The sequence below is a fragment of the Artemia franciscana genome, chromosome 21, assembly GCF_032884065.1.
Source record: "Artemia franciscana chromosome 21, ASM3288406v1, whole genome shotgun sequence".
In the NCBI taxonomy this organism is placed as follows: domain Eukaryota; kingdom Metazoa; phylum Arthropoda; class Branchiopoda; order Anostraca; family Artemiidae; genus Artemia; species Artemia franciscana.
Genome location: NC_088883.1, coordinates 27449014 through 27467054, shown reverse-complemented (window position 1 = coordinate 27467054; position 18041 = coordinate 27449014). Strand labels below are relative to the sequence as shown.

The window sequence follows — 18041 nt, the reverse complement described above, 5'->3', positions numbered from 1 at the left end:
TGTCTTCTCGCCATGTTGGGTCTGGCAGGTCCTTTGGATTGTTTGTTATACTGGACGAAGTCGATTTCCTGCTTGATTTGTATTTCGTGGTTGGATGTCGCTGCTGTTGACATCGACTTTATTTGTGCCTGGGTTTCTGTGTGGGCTCGAGCAGTAGTGATTGCTTGGAGAAGAGTTAGTGTTGGTCCCATCTGCAGTAGTTTTTCACGTATCTTTTGTGACTTAACTCCACAGATAAGTCTATCTCGTACCATTTCATCACGGATTGCAACACTGTACTCACAATCACGAACCAAAAGTTTTAGATCTGTCACATACTGTTCCACAGTTTCAATGTTGTTCTGATCCCGTTTGTGGAAAACATAACGTGAGAAGATTGGATTTGCAGATGGACTAAAGTATTCATCGAACTTTTGCGTATACACTGCAATACGGTTTTTTCAGCCTCGGTGAGAGACCAGGTGCTGAAGATGTCCCGTCCTTTCTCACCAAGCCATATTAGTAAAAATGCACATTGAACAGTCTCTGTCTTTCCACTCAAGGGGCCTGCAAACATGAGTGTTGCATGGCTTTTGAATCTATTCCAAGCTTCTTTGAGGTTGTCTGCTTCCCAATTAAGTTCAGGGTATGGGACAGTGGATTCCATTTTTCTGACACCATGTAGAAATTTCCGTCTTGTCAATTGTTAAGCAGTATATTAGAAACCCAGGTTACAACAATCTGCAAAGTAAAGCATAATATAAGCACAAGCGTAGCGTAGCAAAACATAAGCTAAAGCACATGCACAACATAGCAAGCAGGAGGATGTTACATTGTGTAAGCTGTTACAAGTGAAATATATGATTCCTGGACGAAACTTATAATTTCATCATTAAGGTCATTTTTGGACATAGTCCAATTTGCTTTAGTGTTAATATATTTGGGGGTATGTGGCAGAATTTTAGCTGGTTCATTTAATGAAGAAATTATGGCAAAGTGGTCTGTGCAAAGGTTATCAATTTTCTTTATATAAATTTTATTCAAAATATTGGGATCAGCACCAATGTATCATAATAGATCTGATTTTCTCTCATTGGCTTTTCCTTGATAAAATTAAGATAAAAATGGTAGCTATCAAAACTATGTTCCCAGTATCATAAATTCTTGTCTGATGTAGCGGAATACCAGACCAACTAAAAATGTTCTTTTTGCTAATTTAAACGTAGGTATTGCCTTCTATCATGAAATTCATTTCTTTTCAGAATATCTTGCAGTAACCTTGTCGAAGTTTTCAACAGAGAGCTACAGGCCCTGTCAAAATATAGGTGACTCTGTCAAAACTTCACTGAACATGTTAGATATGTAAGAAACAATTGAGGTCAAAATTCAAGGGTCCTCCCACTGAAAACATTGTTGTCGAATTTACGGGTACTTTCTCAACAACAAAAATTTTTATGATTATTATTTATGATAATATTTCACAAGAAAAAAACATTGAAAATTTTTTTTTTTTTTTTTTCAGATCGTACTGTTGCTTGGCCTCATATTATGTAGACCCTGTCTTAATAAATCTCATATATGTTTTCTTACAGATAGATCCCAACCTGTTAAATACAGAATGTTCCATCTGAATCACTCCTTGATTAGCGTGAAATTCCTCAAGGAACCTTGTTAGGACCACTTTTGTATGTAGTATTTATTAATGACATTGGTAAGATTTCCTCAAAGGTGTTAATATGTAGATGACCTGTTGATCTCTGAAGTATTTGATAGAACTGTCAAAAATGACCCCATTAAAATCATACCCATGTTTTGAACAAAGCTAAGAATTTACATATGAATATAAATCCTGCTATGTCAAATATAATGAAAATAAAATTCTTGAAATCCGCTCCCGTTTTCTTACACCCTATCATACTCAAAAAGGTGATGAAACATGTTAAACTCCTCGATGTCACAAACTTCTAATAATCTTAAATAGGAAATGCTTATTTCAAAATTTCTGGACTTTGCTCTGGACAAAGTCCAGAGCAAAAATTTGGAAAGTGTATTAAAATTGTAGATTCAGTCTGAAATGGCCAAATTTTGACAAAACTTTCACGGTGAACAACAAAGAAATTCTTGCTGAACCATTAAAGCTGAGAGGGGCCATTACATATATTGTTTATAGAGAGACCTATATCACTCATTATATTATAGAGACCTTGGTACATGATTACACTCCATTTGATTATCCAATTTCGTCCCTATACGCGGGCGAATTTTTTAATTTTGTGCTTCCACTATCTATTACACATTTACACATTAAAACAAGTTTCCAGACAAAGGACTTCCCAGAAAAAGGATAGTCAAAACGAAAATTTTTGAAAGTGGATTAAAATTGTAGATTAAAATATCTCTAAGTAACTAATTAATTAACTTGATTAAGTAGCTTGAGGCGATTTTTTCAGTTTTTGCTTCCACTATCTGAATAGTTACAAATTAAAAAATTTACACATTAAAAAAAGTTGAAGAGAAACAAAGAAATAAAGTAAAAAGAATGAGTATTTCGAATGCACCAGGATCCCTCCACGAGAATTCCCGAAATATTTTGACAGGTGTCAAATTGGGCTCCAAATTACATAGGCTCAGCAATATAAGAAGGCTAAACTTTTGGCCCCATTTGGTCCCAGGATTGGGAAAGCTGGACTGCTACAAATTCTGTAAATTATTAATTCATAATAAGCCTGTACATAGGCTCAGCAATATAAGAAGGCCGAACTTTTGGCCCCATTTGGTCCCAGGATTGGGAAAGTTGGACTGCTACAAATTCTGTAAATTATTAATTCATAATAAGCCTGTACATAGGCTCAGCAATATAAGAAGGCCAAACTTTTGGCCCCATTTGGTCCCAGGATTGGGAAAGCTGGACTGCTACAAATTCTGTAAATTATTAATTCATAATAAGCCTGTACATAGGCTCAGCAATATAAGAAGGCCAAACTTTTGGTCCCAGGATTGGGAAAGCTGGACTGCTACGAATTCTGTAAATTATTAATCCATAATAAACCTGTACATAGGCTCGCAATATAAGAAGGCCATGGTTTGTCAAGGGCAAGCTTATATGGTGTTAGAAGTTTGAAGAGAGGATACTTTAGTTTTTTGTGATTTTTTTTTTGAATTACTGCATATAGCTAGCTAATGATTGTTTTTATGTCATTATTTTTTCACATTGCTCAACCACAACATTTTCCTCAGCTTTTTGGAACAATAACTGCAAGATACCCAGTAGCCTAGCTAGACAGCTGATCACTGCTTCTACTGTTAAACTATTTTAAAATCTCTATCATATCACTTATAAAGTAGATCATTCTATCATTGCATTTACTCAGATCTTCATAAGCATGTGAGTAGCTTAATTATTTGGTGAATTTGCAGTTTACAGCATAATTTAGCAAGGATAAAAGGTAATAGATGACTTTATGGCTTTTCTTCTACTCTTTAATTATTTAGTAAATTATTTTTAAGTATTTTAATTAAATTTTAATTAGTTTAATAATTATTTTGGTACTTGTATGCTACAGGAACCACACTCAAGTGTTTTATCTAAGTAAAACCAGTTTGTCTTTCTGTAATTAGAGATAATCAGCTTAGTCTTGGTGAGATTTAATAGATTTACAGATATATTGTTTAAAAAAACGAGGATGAATGCCAACAAATGCTTGAAAGGTTCTAATAGCGTTTTACTATTAAATAATTTCCAAATAGATTTCTCTCTTATAATTCTCCGAGGTGGTATTTTCTGGCCGGGGGGGGGGGGGAGGGGGGTAAACGTCTAGAACCAGAAATTGACCCCTCATTTTCTTTCATTTAGAATAAGCCTGAATAATGACGCTGGGAGGTGATATTTCCTTCTTATTGCAAAATAAATTATGACGTTTGTTTTAAGGCTTTGTTTAACTAAACTGATTTGCTTCATTTTTCATGAAATTATATTCTGTGATATGTTAGTGCGCATCAACGACTATAAAGGAGGGAATGTGTAGAGAGGGGGGGGGGGCGGGGGCTCTCATTGTAGAATGGAAAATTCTCCCTGTGAAAAATTCCCCTCTGTAGAAAATCGCTCCCAAATAATTTCTGTATTTTCCTAGTAACAAATATTATGTGTAACAATGGAAAAATAGGCTAACTTACATCCCTTTCCCCGAGGGATACGGGTAGGGGGGTACGTCATGCCCAGCGGTACAATTGCAGGACCTTTCAACTATCCTGAACTGTCGGTTCTTTAATCAGTTCCGTAAAATCCAGCTTTCAACTTTGATGTGTTTTATAATGCTATTAAAAATATAATTTGTATCATTTTTTTTGTTATGATAGGCTAATAAAACAATTAAAGGGCAGAACGCCTTACTTTCTTTCTTTGGCTCAGAACGAACTTTAAAATAGCAATAAAATGCGGAACAAGAAGTAGAACGTGTTATAAAGGGATATTATTCCCATCTATGTCTTCTTGTAGTAACACAACAACAGAAAGTGAAGAAAATCTTAACAGTGAAAGAGGCTCACCTTTAACAAAATTAATTAACAAAGGTAATTATATTAATCGTCTGACCTTAGCTTTGGATCATTTTGTGATGGCTCCTTTCAACAAAGAGACTTGATTTTCCCTCAGACTAACAGAAGAAAATTTGGAACGAAATCACCAGAATTTTCGGACATTATCAAACACCCCTTTCCCCACAGGTGGTTTTAGAGGGGGGAGGGGGGGTTCAAGGGAGCACTTGCCCTCTGTGCAGAAATTTAGAGGTACATATTTCAAATAGATAATTTACCATTTATAATAATTCTGTAGTTTTTGAAATTTTATCTCTATTAAAGTAATTAGAGGTTTGAGTTACTTACCTCTAATTACTATAGTTTCGCAGTAATTTACTTACTTACTGTAAAACTTGTATAAGATCAGTTACTACTTAGTGTAAGTATAACCAAATTGAAGAGGTCAGATCTACCACTGCTTTCCCCTGAAGGATCACCCTTGACTATCTGGATGTGGACCCCTTCTTGCCCCTAGTAAAATATTGGAGCTACTAGGGCTTATCTTCCTATTCTTCCAAACTCATTTCAACTGTAAAAAAACCTTTTAGTTCTGGACTATTCTACTATTCACATCTTAAAATTCACATCCACTGTCTTAATAACCTAAATATCCACTTACTAATAAAAATACCTAGGTAAGTGAAGGTATCTACTTGAAAAATCTTTTTGTTACCCAACATTACCTCTTCAGCTGCACTTATTCCCAGTCTAAGCAACTTGATCTTTCCCAACATTAATTTTCAACCCTATTCTTGTGCCCTGAGCTCTCAAAAAATATTCATTTTGCTAACAATTTCATCTAGGCTGCTCAAATCATCAGCATAACCCATGTCTAAGAGAGTTTTATTTTCCCAATTGATTCAATGTTTTCTCATGGAAATTGCTGTGTTTCTTGGGAAATTCCTTCAAAATGATCTATATGATTGGGGATAGTGTGCAACTCCTGTTTAACTCCTGATTCGATCTGAAACCAGCTATTAACCAACCTTTAAAGTTTCCAACCTTTAAAACTGCAATGATATTTTCATGTATTGTACTAATCACTTTAATGTATTTTTTTGTCTACCATACAAGGATAGAGCCCTTAACTTAAGCTTTTCTCTCTGCCAAATTAAATGCTTGCTAATAATCTATGAAGCTAAAGACAAAAGGGGTCAGATGACTCTGGCACATTTCAATTATTAATTTAAGAGTAATAATTTTTGAGATTTTTATTTTTTTCAAACAGTTCGTGGTAACGAACTGTAAGTAAAGAGCGAGTGTAAGTAGGCAGCCGCCTTGCTGTTGACGTTTTCGGAGATCTGTATTAGTATGCATGTGTTGACCTGAAAGCTTACGGAGGATGTTGTAAATTGCTAATATGTCCTTTTTCTTGGTAGCTTCTTGAAACCTTCACACCTTGCTATTAATTAAGGTCTTGTGGTCTTTGTCCAGCATGGTGTTGTGCTCTTTTTTTAATTGCCTATATATTGCCAATGTCCCCGCAAGGTGGGCTTTCCGACTGTGATATATGATGGCGAGGTACGAAGTGCAACGTTAGGAATCACTAGTTCTAACAAATTGTAAGTAAGAAGGGACTTCTTACTTACAATAGTAACCAAAACTCTAAAATGGAATACTGATTGCAATAGATATATCAAAGAATTGTTTTTTTTTTTACTGGTTCCAAATATGTAAATATTTGGATTCCAATTAACTGATTCCAATAAGTTTAATGTTTCCATCAAAAGCCACAAATTTGAAAGAAAATTGCCTGATTTTTTAAAAATGGGGGAAATGTCCCCCAAAAATAAAGTGATCTTAACGAAAATCCCACCATCAGATTCAGCATAGTAAAGAATCTGACTAAAAAGTTTCAAGCTCCTATATACAAAATAGTGGAGCTTTGCATTTATTTTGGCAGAAGAACGATCATGAATGCGAGTTTTTTTATTTACTTATTTTTATTTTCCCCATGGGTGATCTCATTGAACCCATGGCTCTAGAAGATCGGGAGAGTGCGTATTCGAACGGAAATCAAAAGTGCTAGTGCTCTTTTTAAGTGACTAAAAAGATTGGAAGGCAACTAGCCCTCCTCATTTCTCCCGAAGACATTCGATCAAAATTTTAAGGTAGTCATTTAATTCAGGGTAGTTGAAAGATCCAATAACTTTGTTTTTCTTGATGATATGATACTCTACAGTTCCTGGGAAATGGGCTGTAAATTATGCAATTTGCCCATATTGTTCGCAAAGTCTGTTTATTGAGAAATATACGGACATTTTCGGGGCAATTTTCTGCAGGGAGGGGGGATTTTGCGCGGGGAGATTATTTCGTTGGGAGGAAATTTTCCAGGAGAAATCTTACACGGGGTAGGGGGAGGGAAGGTGATTTCGTTTCTTGATTTGAAAAACAGTCAGAAATGAAATAAAAAAAAAAAGTTTTTTCAAATAAAAGTAAGAAGCAGCTTTGAAAGTTAAAATGAACAGAAATGATTCATAATATGAAGACGAAAATCAGGCAAATATTTCGACAAGGACCTCCGTCATGTCGTCCTCAGTGCTCAAAAGAAAAGAAAGAAAGAGGGAAAAAACAACAACAAAATCTAACCTTTTGAAGTGAACTCTACAAGTGGAGAAAAGACACTCCTTTATATTCTCCTCTTGCAGAGTTAACTTCAGAAGGTTAGATTTTGGTGTTTTTTTTTTTTTTTTTTTTTCTTCTTCTTTTTTTTTGAGCACTGAGGACGACTTGGCTTAGGTCCTTGTCGAGATAGTTGCTTGATTTTCGTCTTGATATTTTGCTACTGGCTGACAAATCCTCTTTTTTTTACCTATTTGATTTTTCTCTTTTCATTTATTATTCTCTTTCTTGGTTTCATACGTCCACAAAAAAGGCCTTTTTTCTCCAGAAGAGTAATTTATAGTTGATTCAAGCTTTAGGAGTCCCCTGACAAGTTATTGACATCCCTATTCGTATTTTACTCAATGCTACTTGTGAATGCATGTCCTGATTTTCATAGAAGTTTGTCATAAGCAGAAAAAGAGGAAAGCACTGCACTTGCATAATGACTGTATGACATAATATGTAATGACCAATGGTTTAATGAATGTACATAAAAAAAAATTACTAGCTTCTACAAAGACGTGGGCATTCCCCACATGGTTGTTACTAAGATTGAATTAAAAATTGTTTGTTTTTTATATTTATTTCGTATTTCTTATGAACATTCTATTTAGTATTTATTTTTTAATATTATAGTATCTTAACATAGGGCTGTGAGTTAGGACTAAAAGATTTTTTTTAGCAGAGTCACAATAAGAATATTTTACTTGATTTCCTTGATTGATTGTGTTTTTTCATCTTTAGCCTGTGCGCCTCCTCCAACTCACTATGATCCTCGGTTGCCACGTAGCAAATCATATACTCTTGTTTATAAAGATGAACCAAAACGAATGAGTCATCAAGTTCCAGTAAGTTATTTTTTCAGTGTTCTCTTTCTTTTGTACAAGCGTGGAAATTTTAATTATAATAAAAGCCTAGTCCAGGAAAATCTAAGGTCCAAAATACTTATAGTCCATGGTCCAAGAAAAATGCTGAGACACCCATGGATGGACCAAGGTAGTTGAATCCCAAATTTGTCTATTAGGGCGTTGGTATTTGGTCTGTTTGCTTCCTATCTCCTATACAGCTGACGCGAAAAAAAATCAAACCCTTTATACAAGAAAGGTAAAAAGATTAAGAAAAAAAAATGAGTGTTAACGATGAGAATATATTCAATTTGAGAGCTTAAAGCTAAACCATGAACAGCGCAATAGCGCTTTCTAAGTAAAGTGCAATCTGCATTATTTTTTTTATCTGGAAACTTTGTTTGGAAGGAGTGGTCGTAGAAACCTCAGAATGGGCTTAATGGACCGGAAATTGAAAGTTCTAATGCCTTTTTAAGAGTAAAAAATGATTGGAATTTAAACAGACCCCTTCCCATACCCTTTTTAGCTAACCCCCGTTAACCCTAAAGACATTTGGTAAAAAATTTCAGGTTACCATTTTGTTCGAGGTAGTCGAAGAAGGTCAAATAAATATATCTCCATGAACAGGAACAACTCCAGAAGCCCCTAGGGCAAGGGCTGTAAATTATATAATTTGTTCATTGCTTACATTTGATTTTATTAATGGGAAAGAGGGCACGCTGGAGGACAGCTCTCAGGGGATGTTGAGCTAAATCAAAGATACCCTACGTGTATTCTCAAAATAGTGTATTTGCAATATTTCAAGAATAGCCAAGGATATCAAGTTGGAACTTTTAGGGTATGTTGAGGGAAATATGGAGCAAAAATAGAAGATACTTTGTGCATCCAAGTTGTTAAAAGGTTGCAATTTTAGTATATGAGGAACAGCTTAGGCTTTTAAGTTAAAGTTTTCAGGGCAGGTCCAGGGGGACTTGAACCAAATAGAAAGATATTTTATGTATCCAGGTTGTCAAAAGGCTGTACTCAGCAACAGCAAAAGGATAAAGTTAACAATTCCAGAGAATGCTAAGTGGGATGTTGCACTGAAACTAAACACTGTGTACATTAAACACTACACTACACTAAAACACTACACTGTGTAGTGTTTAAACACTTAAACACTAAACACTACACGGTGTACATTCCGGTATGTCAGGACGGTGTACCTGAATCATCTTAGAAATAGCTAAGGTTTTCAGGGAGTGTTGAGGATGATTTTGAACTAAATCAAAAAGCAGTTTATGCAGTCATTCTGTAAAAACAGCATAGTCTATCTAAAATATCTTAGGATTGGCTAAGGGTTGTTAAAATGAAACTTTCAGCGCCTGTTGAAGGAATGCTGAACTAAACCAAAGGCACTATATGTGTCTAGGTTGTCAAAAAGGTGTGTCTACGACATACAAGAAATGATAAGGCTATTCAGTTCAATTTTCCAGGATATGATGAACTAAATGGAAAGACACAATATCAATCCATGATGGCAAAAGGGCGTATCTGTAACATCTCAGAAACAGCTAAAAGTGTCAGTTTAAGGAATGTTGAACTAGTTTTAAAAAAAGATTACCTGCATCCAGGTTGTCAAAAGGATGTAAATCAAATGTAAATCGTTTTCCCAAATCATTGTAAATCAAATGACACTATCAGCGTTCATCTTTTCTAAAGTACACTTGTACAATATCTCAGGAATGATTAAGTGCATTAAGTTGTAATTTTTAATGTTGAGGGGTGTTAAACTTAGTCAAAGGACATTATGTGCATCCAGGTTGTTAAAAGGGCCCATCTGCAATATATCAGTAACCGCTAAGGGGATAAAATTTAAAGTTTCAGGGAATACTGAGGAGGATATTGAGCTAAATTAAAAGTCAATATGAGCATTCATGGTTGTCAAAAGGGCATATATGCAATATCTTTGGAACAGCTAAGGGCATCAAGTGGGAACTTTCAAGGAAAGATGAAAAGGATGACTAACTAAATGGAAAAAGAGAATGTGCATCGAGGTTTTCAAAATGGCGGATCTGGAAAATTTCAAGAATGGATTAGGGTACTAAGTTGATACTTGGAGGGAATTTTGAGGGAGAGGGGTTAAGATTGGTCAAAAGATGCTATGTGCATTCAGGTTATCAAAAGTCTGTATCTGCAATATATCACAAATGGCCAAGGATATTAATTTGAAAATTTCAGGGAAAGTTGAGGAGGTTGTTAGACTAAATCAAAAGACGCTGTGAGCATCCGGGTTGGCTAAAGGACATATCTGCAACATCTTCGGAATAGCTCAAAACTCAACTCGAATGATTTTATTTCAAATGTCTTGCGTAGATAACTTCGAAGACCACACTGCCTTTCCATGACGAAAGTAAAACAGTTCAAAATAGGAATGATACCTTTTTATTGACAGTGAATAGTTAAAATTATTTAACTGGATATTTCGAACACATATACAGTGTCCATCATCAGCAGTAAAACTACAGTTTGAACACTGTATATGTTTTCGAAATATCCAGTTAAATAATTTTATCTATTCACTGTCAATAAAAAGGTATCATCCCTATTTTGAACTGTTTTACTTTCAAATGTCTTACACGGTCATGCGGATCAGTGGCAGTTCTTATCATAATAAAATATATTTGTTTACATATCTAATTATATTTGTTTAAATATCTAAATTGATATTTGTTTAAATATCTTTAAAAAATTGTTTTTTTTTGTTTAATCATAATAAAAGATAAGGCACTAAACTTATAAAAATCATAGTCATAGCCATCTTCATACAAATTTATATTTTGACTCGAAATATCTCAAACGGACTCAAACTAAAATTTAAGATATAGAAATATCCAACTATCTGTAAAAAATAGAATTAAGTAACTCCAAGTTCAAATTAAAAAAAAGAACCTTTGAAGTAAACAAGGAATAAAAAGAATAATGAACTAAAACAAATAAACACGTACAATGATTGACGAGTGAGTGTAGTATTAAAGATCTTGACAAACGAGGGAACAAAATTATTTGCATAACGCATATTTCGTGCTGGTACCGGCTGTATTTTAGGTCTCGGCTCAGCTACTTGTCGTGAGACAAGTTGGCAAGAAGGGAGATGCTCAGGGGGGGATTTAACGAAGCCGCCGATTTGCCAAAATACCAACGCCAAGTTTGAAACTCAATTCATCACGGCGTGCCAAAAGAGTTGTAAAGTAAAATTTTAATTAAAGGGGAGCAATAAGGAACTTTGGGAGATTTAGAGACTACCAGAAGAGCTTGGTATTGGATCCTTGCCTGGGGGCTCCTCTGGTCCGAAGTCAGGCCGTAATGCCGAAGGGGGTAATTAACAGGGACACCACGACGAGCATCGAGTTTAAAGAAAGGATACCCAGGTCTGTTCGTTTGATCATCTTCTGTGTCTGTTTTTCCCACTCCAGGTCATCTGTGAGATATATTCCTAAGAGTTTAATATAGTAGCTAAGGATATTAGCTAAGAGCTAAGGGTATTAAGCTGAATCTTTTCTGTGAATATTGAGGAGAATTTTGAGCTAAACCAAAGATGCTTTGAGCATTTTAGTTTGTCAAGAGAGTGAATCTGAAAAATAGCAGGAAGTGCTGCAACTGTTAAGTTGAAACTTAAAGTATATTTTGAATTAATCAAAAAAAAAAAAAAAAAAAAAATATGGAGAAGTATTTTGAGCTAAATTAAAAGATAGCAGATGCATCCATGTTGTCAAAAGAGCGTGTCTGTAATATCTCAGGATCAGTCAAGGGTATTATGTTGAATCTTTCAGGGTATGTTGAACTAATTCAAAAGACACTATGTGCATCCAATTTGTCAAAAAGTCATATTTGCAGTATCTTAGGAAAGGCTAAGGTTCCTATGTTTAGACTTTAGAGAATGTTGAGGAGGGAGGAGTTAATTAAATAAAAGAAACACTTTGTACATCCTGGCTTGCAAAAGAATGTATGTGCAAAATCATAGGGACAGTTAAGCATATTAAGTTTGAACTTTCAGGGCATGTTGAGAGGCTTACGAAGGTTGAGGGGGGTATATATCAGCCAATGCTTTTTTTCATTATGACACATGTTTGTATATATATATATATATATATATATATATATATATATATATATATATATATATATATATATATATATATATATATATATATATATATATATATATATATATATATATATATATATATATATATATATATATCCCGTAAACATGAATATATATATATATATATATATATATATATATATATATATATATATATATATATATATATACATATTTATATATATATATAAATCCCGTAAACATAAATATATATATATATATATGTATAATGAAAAGAGAAATAACCAATGCAACAGCAAAAACACATTAAAAAAAAAAAAAAAAATCTGAAGCACTGCTTTTCTATTAAAATTATTCGGCCTGGGTATTTTCTCATTATTCGATCCACACATGGCACTGCTTAATGATAATGTCAAGGCTTTAAGACTAATGGAGCTGTTGTTGATGAACTAAGCAAAAAAGCAGACGAATTCAGACGATTCGAAATGGACTTATTAGGAGTTTCAGAAACTCAGATCTCAGGGGTAAGAAGCATGAAATAAGGTGATATAGAATTTATTTACTCAGGCAGGAAGGATGGGGTACACAGACAGGAATTAGGGCTCATGATGAATAAGGAAGCTGCTAAGTCTTGTTTAGGCTGGGAGGTAATAATAATAGAATACCAATCGCTCAGTTTATGACTAAAAAATCAGGGTATAAGTTATAGTATGTCCCTGTAAAACGTGAGTGACGGAAATATTAGTGACTCGGATGGATTTTACCTACAGTTACAGGAGAAATCCCGTAAACATATATATATATATATATATATATATATATATATATATATATATATATATATATATATATATATATATATATATATATATATATATATATATATATATATATATATATATATATATATATATATATATATATATATATATATATATATATATATATATATATATATATATATATATATATATATATATATATATATATATATATAAACATATATATATATATAAACATATATATATATATCATGAAAAGAGAAATCACCAATGCTACAGCACAAACACAAAAAAAAAAAAAAAAAAAAAAAAAAAAAAAGAGACAGAAGGAGAAAAGGAAGACTGTTTTCCTAAATTAGTGATTAATATAGACTAGCACTTGAATGAGGCCTTAACCCTACTCATCCATACAATCACATAGGTCAAACAGCATAGCCACACACAATCAACCATAAAGAATAATCCATGGACAGGCAGTCATGTCGTCAATAAGTATAAGTCGTCATTTACCGAACAATAGAAAAAATAATATAGACAAATAATTCAGAGGCAACACCCAACATAAGGGCTCATCAGGAGAATACACTGGCCTATATAGGGTTTCGCCACTCTAAATTCTCTACCCAGCACAGTGTTGTGGCTACCACAGAATATCCATGGCATCCCCGCGTCAGGTATCACCCCCAAAATACATGCCTATGAAAAAAAAAACAGCAAATGTAAAACAACCAAGTAAAACCAAAACAAGCTTATCTTGTTAATATATCCCTCTCTTTAGCAACAATAGGTAAACTAAATATTATAAATTTTACCAAATCACAAATATTAACACATTGCAAAAAACCTGAATGAACTAAACAATTATAGAATTCATCTTTACCATGTGGCTAATTTTTAAAAAATCTGCTCAATTAGAAACACAATTCAAAATAAATGGCGCTGTGACAACATTTCTCGAACCTCCGAAATTAGTTAAAAATTTCTTTAAGTATTTCTAGATAATTCTTTTGACATTTATTTAAAAGTTCGTTATAATGAAAACTAAATTTTTTAAATTGCCAAGTTAATTTATTTGCAGAAAAACCTCTTGATATCAATTTTTGGCTTAAGATTTTACATCTATTTTTAAAATCAATATAATTACTACAAATCCTTGCATAACGAAGTAACTGTGAGAAAAACGCTGAATATGTGATATTTCGATGCAATTTATTTATTTATTTTATTTTATTTTCTTTATTTCCCTCAAAAAATGAGGAGTACGCTACAATATAATATAAAGAAAAAACAACTGATAACAGTTACAATCAAAACCTATCAAATATTGATCCAACACTTCAAAAAAAAAGAAAAAAAAAGAAAAAAAGAAACACTTGCTAAATAGATTAGCCTATAAATCATGAAGAGCCAGAACTGTTACTAAAAAACGGAAATAAATTGTGGCCTAAAAGGCTAATTTTCGCCCTATCTTCAAATGTTTTATATTTTTTCTTTATACAGACTACAGGATCCTTCACATTAAGCTTTAAAACAATCTCAGTGTTACTAAAAGAAAGGGGGAAACCAAGTAAAAATTTACAGAATTTAAAATAAGAAACTTTAATGGGCGAAAGATCAGAAGGTCTGAAATTTCGGAAGAGGAGGGACGGGAACAATACGTGAGGCAGAGCAACAGCGCTATACATACGACCAAGGACGTCCCGACGGTAAAGACCCCGAAAACGAATTAAAAGACCAAATGCCTTGCGTAGTTTCATCTGAACATGCTGAACCACGACTGGTTTGAAATCTCTTTTCGAAGCAGCATAAGGTAATCCCAAATAAGTGACTATTGGCGACGACTGAAAAATAACACCATTGCCGCAATCTAGAGTCGCCCTGACATTATCCTCTAAACAATTTACAACAAAAAATTGACATTTTTCAAAACTGATAGAAAGGCCCAAACCTTTTAAACAATTAATTAAAATATTAAAATTTGAAACAAGACTAGACTTGGACCGGCTTAGAAGGATAATGTCATCAGCATATGCAATGTAAGACAGATTTCGATATAATGAAACAAACGAGCAGGAAAGAGAATTAAGGGCAGTAGCTAAACAAGAATTGAATATATAAGGAGAAATAATTCCTCCTTGTCTAATTGCTCTACCCACTTGAATTAATTTGGACTGAGATGAAGACGAACTATGACAGATACGGATCTTTAAACCAGAATACCAAGAGCGAAGGACTCGTATGACAGCTAGGGGCAATCCAGCATGGATTGAAGTGAGCAGAGCGGATGCACGAGAAATGTTATCAAAGGCCCCTTTGATATCAATCAAGAGGGCGTATAGCGGTTGACCAGAGATTCTCGCTTCTTCAATAACTTTGCTGAAAGATGCATGGGCATGGTCACATCCCAAACCTCTCTTGAAACCAACTTGATTAGAACCAGTGTCAAGAATTTCAAGAAGATCCTTCAAACACAACTCAAACACTTTCCCAATCATAGAACCCCTAGTAATTGGCCTCCAGGAACTACAAGATGACAATTCTTTTTTCCCGCTCTTAGGAATAGGCGTAACTATGCCAATATAGAATGACGATGGTACTAAACCAGTAGTAAGTAAAAGGTTGAAAAATGCCAGTAGAGTAATAAGAAAAGAAGAAGGAGCAAGTTTGAGGTGATTAGCAAATAAGCCATCATGATCCTTAGCCGACTGCGCCTTTAACGTTTTGATTGCTCCACGTAACATATCCTCAGAAATCCTGTAATCAGTTGAAAAATTCTCCAACCTTTCATCTAATTGCAACACAACACTGTTAGAATCGTACGAAGTCGACAACTTAGAAAAATAAATGATTTTAAAAATAAATGATTTTAAGTTTAAAACTAATTGTTTTTGATAGCTTGAAAAATAGTGAAAGTGAAAGTGGTTTCGGTTTCATTTCGGCTAAACGTTTTGCTAACACTTGTTTCATCAGTTTTTCTCCAGTCTGCTGCATCCTATATGGTTTTACCTCTTCTTCGGGTGGGAACACTGGATTTGTCCCCTTTGTATGATTATTGATACATTAGAATATCGTCAAGTGGGTATCAAAATGTCGTATCGTCGTAATTGTAAATTTTCAGAAGAGCAAATAAAAAACCTCGCAACTTTTTTATTTTCCTCTTATAGCCATAAAACAAAAATGGACTGATATGAAAAATCAATGCCTATCATTCTGTTGTTGTTTTACAGTTATCAGAGGGGAAATTAAAATTTGTGAGGTTTATTGTTTGCTCTTCTGAAAATTTACAATTACGACGATACGACATTTTGATACTCAACTGACGATATCTATTTGACTGTATTAGCCTGGTTTACTCGAGTAAACTTGCACGCAGGTGTTTGCATCCTTTCTCTCAAGGAATGTCCAAATGAGTTGCAAAAGAAAACTTAAAAATTGTTGTCCGAAAATGCATTTTAAATTTGACCTGCTGTCATTCTTGGAAACCCCCCTCCCCTGTAGCTTTTTATGGCTGATAGATATACGTGCTGAATGAATGTCTGCCTATTAAAAGCTAAGCAATGTTATAATATCTGTTTTGACTTGGTTTAATTTTTCGGGGCTATTAAAAACAGTGTAAATATTTGAAGGACTCCAAGGCCAAATCAATATAGTTAAGATCATTATTAAAGTTATTCGAAATTAATTTCCGTTCGTTTTTTATTGACATTGTCTTTTTCATGGAAAAAAATAATACTTTATATCTTTTTAGTTTTTTTCTATAAATATCCATAGTTTGGGTTGCGGGAAACTGGGATACAACCTTCGCTAAAGCTCTGCGGTCAGAGTCAAACGCTTGTTCATAATCCAGAAAACTGAGGGCTAAAGGCGTTTGATGACTCAGACACTTTTCAATTATTTGTCCAAGAGTGAAAATTTTGTCTTTACCTTTTCTAAAACTGCACTTTTCTTCTCTTAAAATTTTGTCTACAGCATCTCTAAGTCTAAAAAGTATCATCATGCTAAGTAATTTGCTATCTACAGAAACCAGGCTAATGCCTCAATAATTATCACACTCACTCGTATCACTTTTCTTATACAGGACTCTAAGTAGTTTTCCTAAAATCGCCAGGCAAATTCCCTATTTCAAATATCATACCCGTAATCTTCAGTAACTTATCTCTAACCTCACAACCATCATACTGAGAAAACTCATTCACCTCGCTATCAGCCCACGAGTGTTATTATCTTTTAATTCTTTTAGTACTGTCATTAATTCTTCCTCATAACATATATCTTCCTTCACATTCTAAGTGTCACAAATTTTTTCGTTTTTTCCTGTATCTTCGTCCTTTTCGAAATCGTTTTTTAATTATTAATAGTAACAATTATTGATTATTAAAAATATTACTATTGATTTTTATAATAAGTATTATCAGTTGATAGTAATTATTATTGACTGACAATAACTATTGTTGGTACTAATAATAAGCAATAAAATAAGTAAATAATAAATAAGTAATAAGTAATAATAAGTAATAAGTAAATAAGTAATAAGTAAATAATAAATAATAGTAAGTAATAATAAAATAAGTAAATATAAGACAATGAATATGGACATAGTGCTATTTTCTTCCAGGTTCAACAAGAAAGAAGCAGATCAAGCTCGATTAAAAGTGACCATTCTCGATCAACTGTGAGTTTTTTGTTTTTTTTATTATTCTTCTTCCTCTAAAACCATAAAACTGGTTTTCCTTTGGCTGTAGGATAGGATCTCTGGGAGCAAAAGTTTTTTTGTACATTTATTTACTGTGAACACTTACACGTTTTCTGGGGCGTATCCAGGATTTTTTTGGGGGGAGGGATATAAAAGAACTTTTTGGGGAGGGGGGCTGCAAGAAAAATTAGCTTATATTACATTTTTGTTCATTTGTTTACGAGTAGGACAAACATTTCGGGGGAGGGGTCAAACCCCACAATCTCTGGATACGGCCTTGCACTTCTCAAATGCGGAATATCGGTAATATTTCAGGTAAAGTAAAAACCTAGTTTCAAGACCGTTAAATCGGTCGTAAAGAGTGGTGTCAACTCATGACAGTTTAGGAGGGGGTATATGTTTTTCATTATCTAGATAAGGGGGTGGGGATATATTTGAATTTTAAAATTTTTACA

General features: G+C 33.7%; 1 protein-coding gene across 2 annotated transcripts in view; it reads left to right on the top strand.

Moving 5' to 3' along the window:
* LOC136040658 (hyaluronan mediated motility receptor-like) overlaps positions 1-18041 on the top strand; it is a 92948-nt gene that overhangs the window by 11556 nt on the left and 63351 nt on the right. Inside the window, exons 2-3 of one of the 2 annotated variants that reach the window (XM_065724941.1) lie at positions 7903-8006; positions 17509-17565. In XM_065724941.1, coding sequence (XP_065581013.1) covers positions 7903-8006; positions 17509-17565 — 161 coding nt within the window. The remainder of the gene's footprint in view (positions 1-7902; positions 8007-17508; positions 17566-18041) is intronic. The other variant, XM_065724942.1, reaches the window with a different exon arrangement.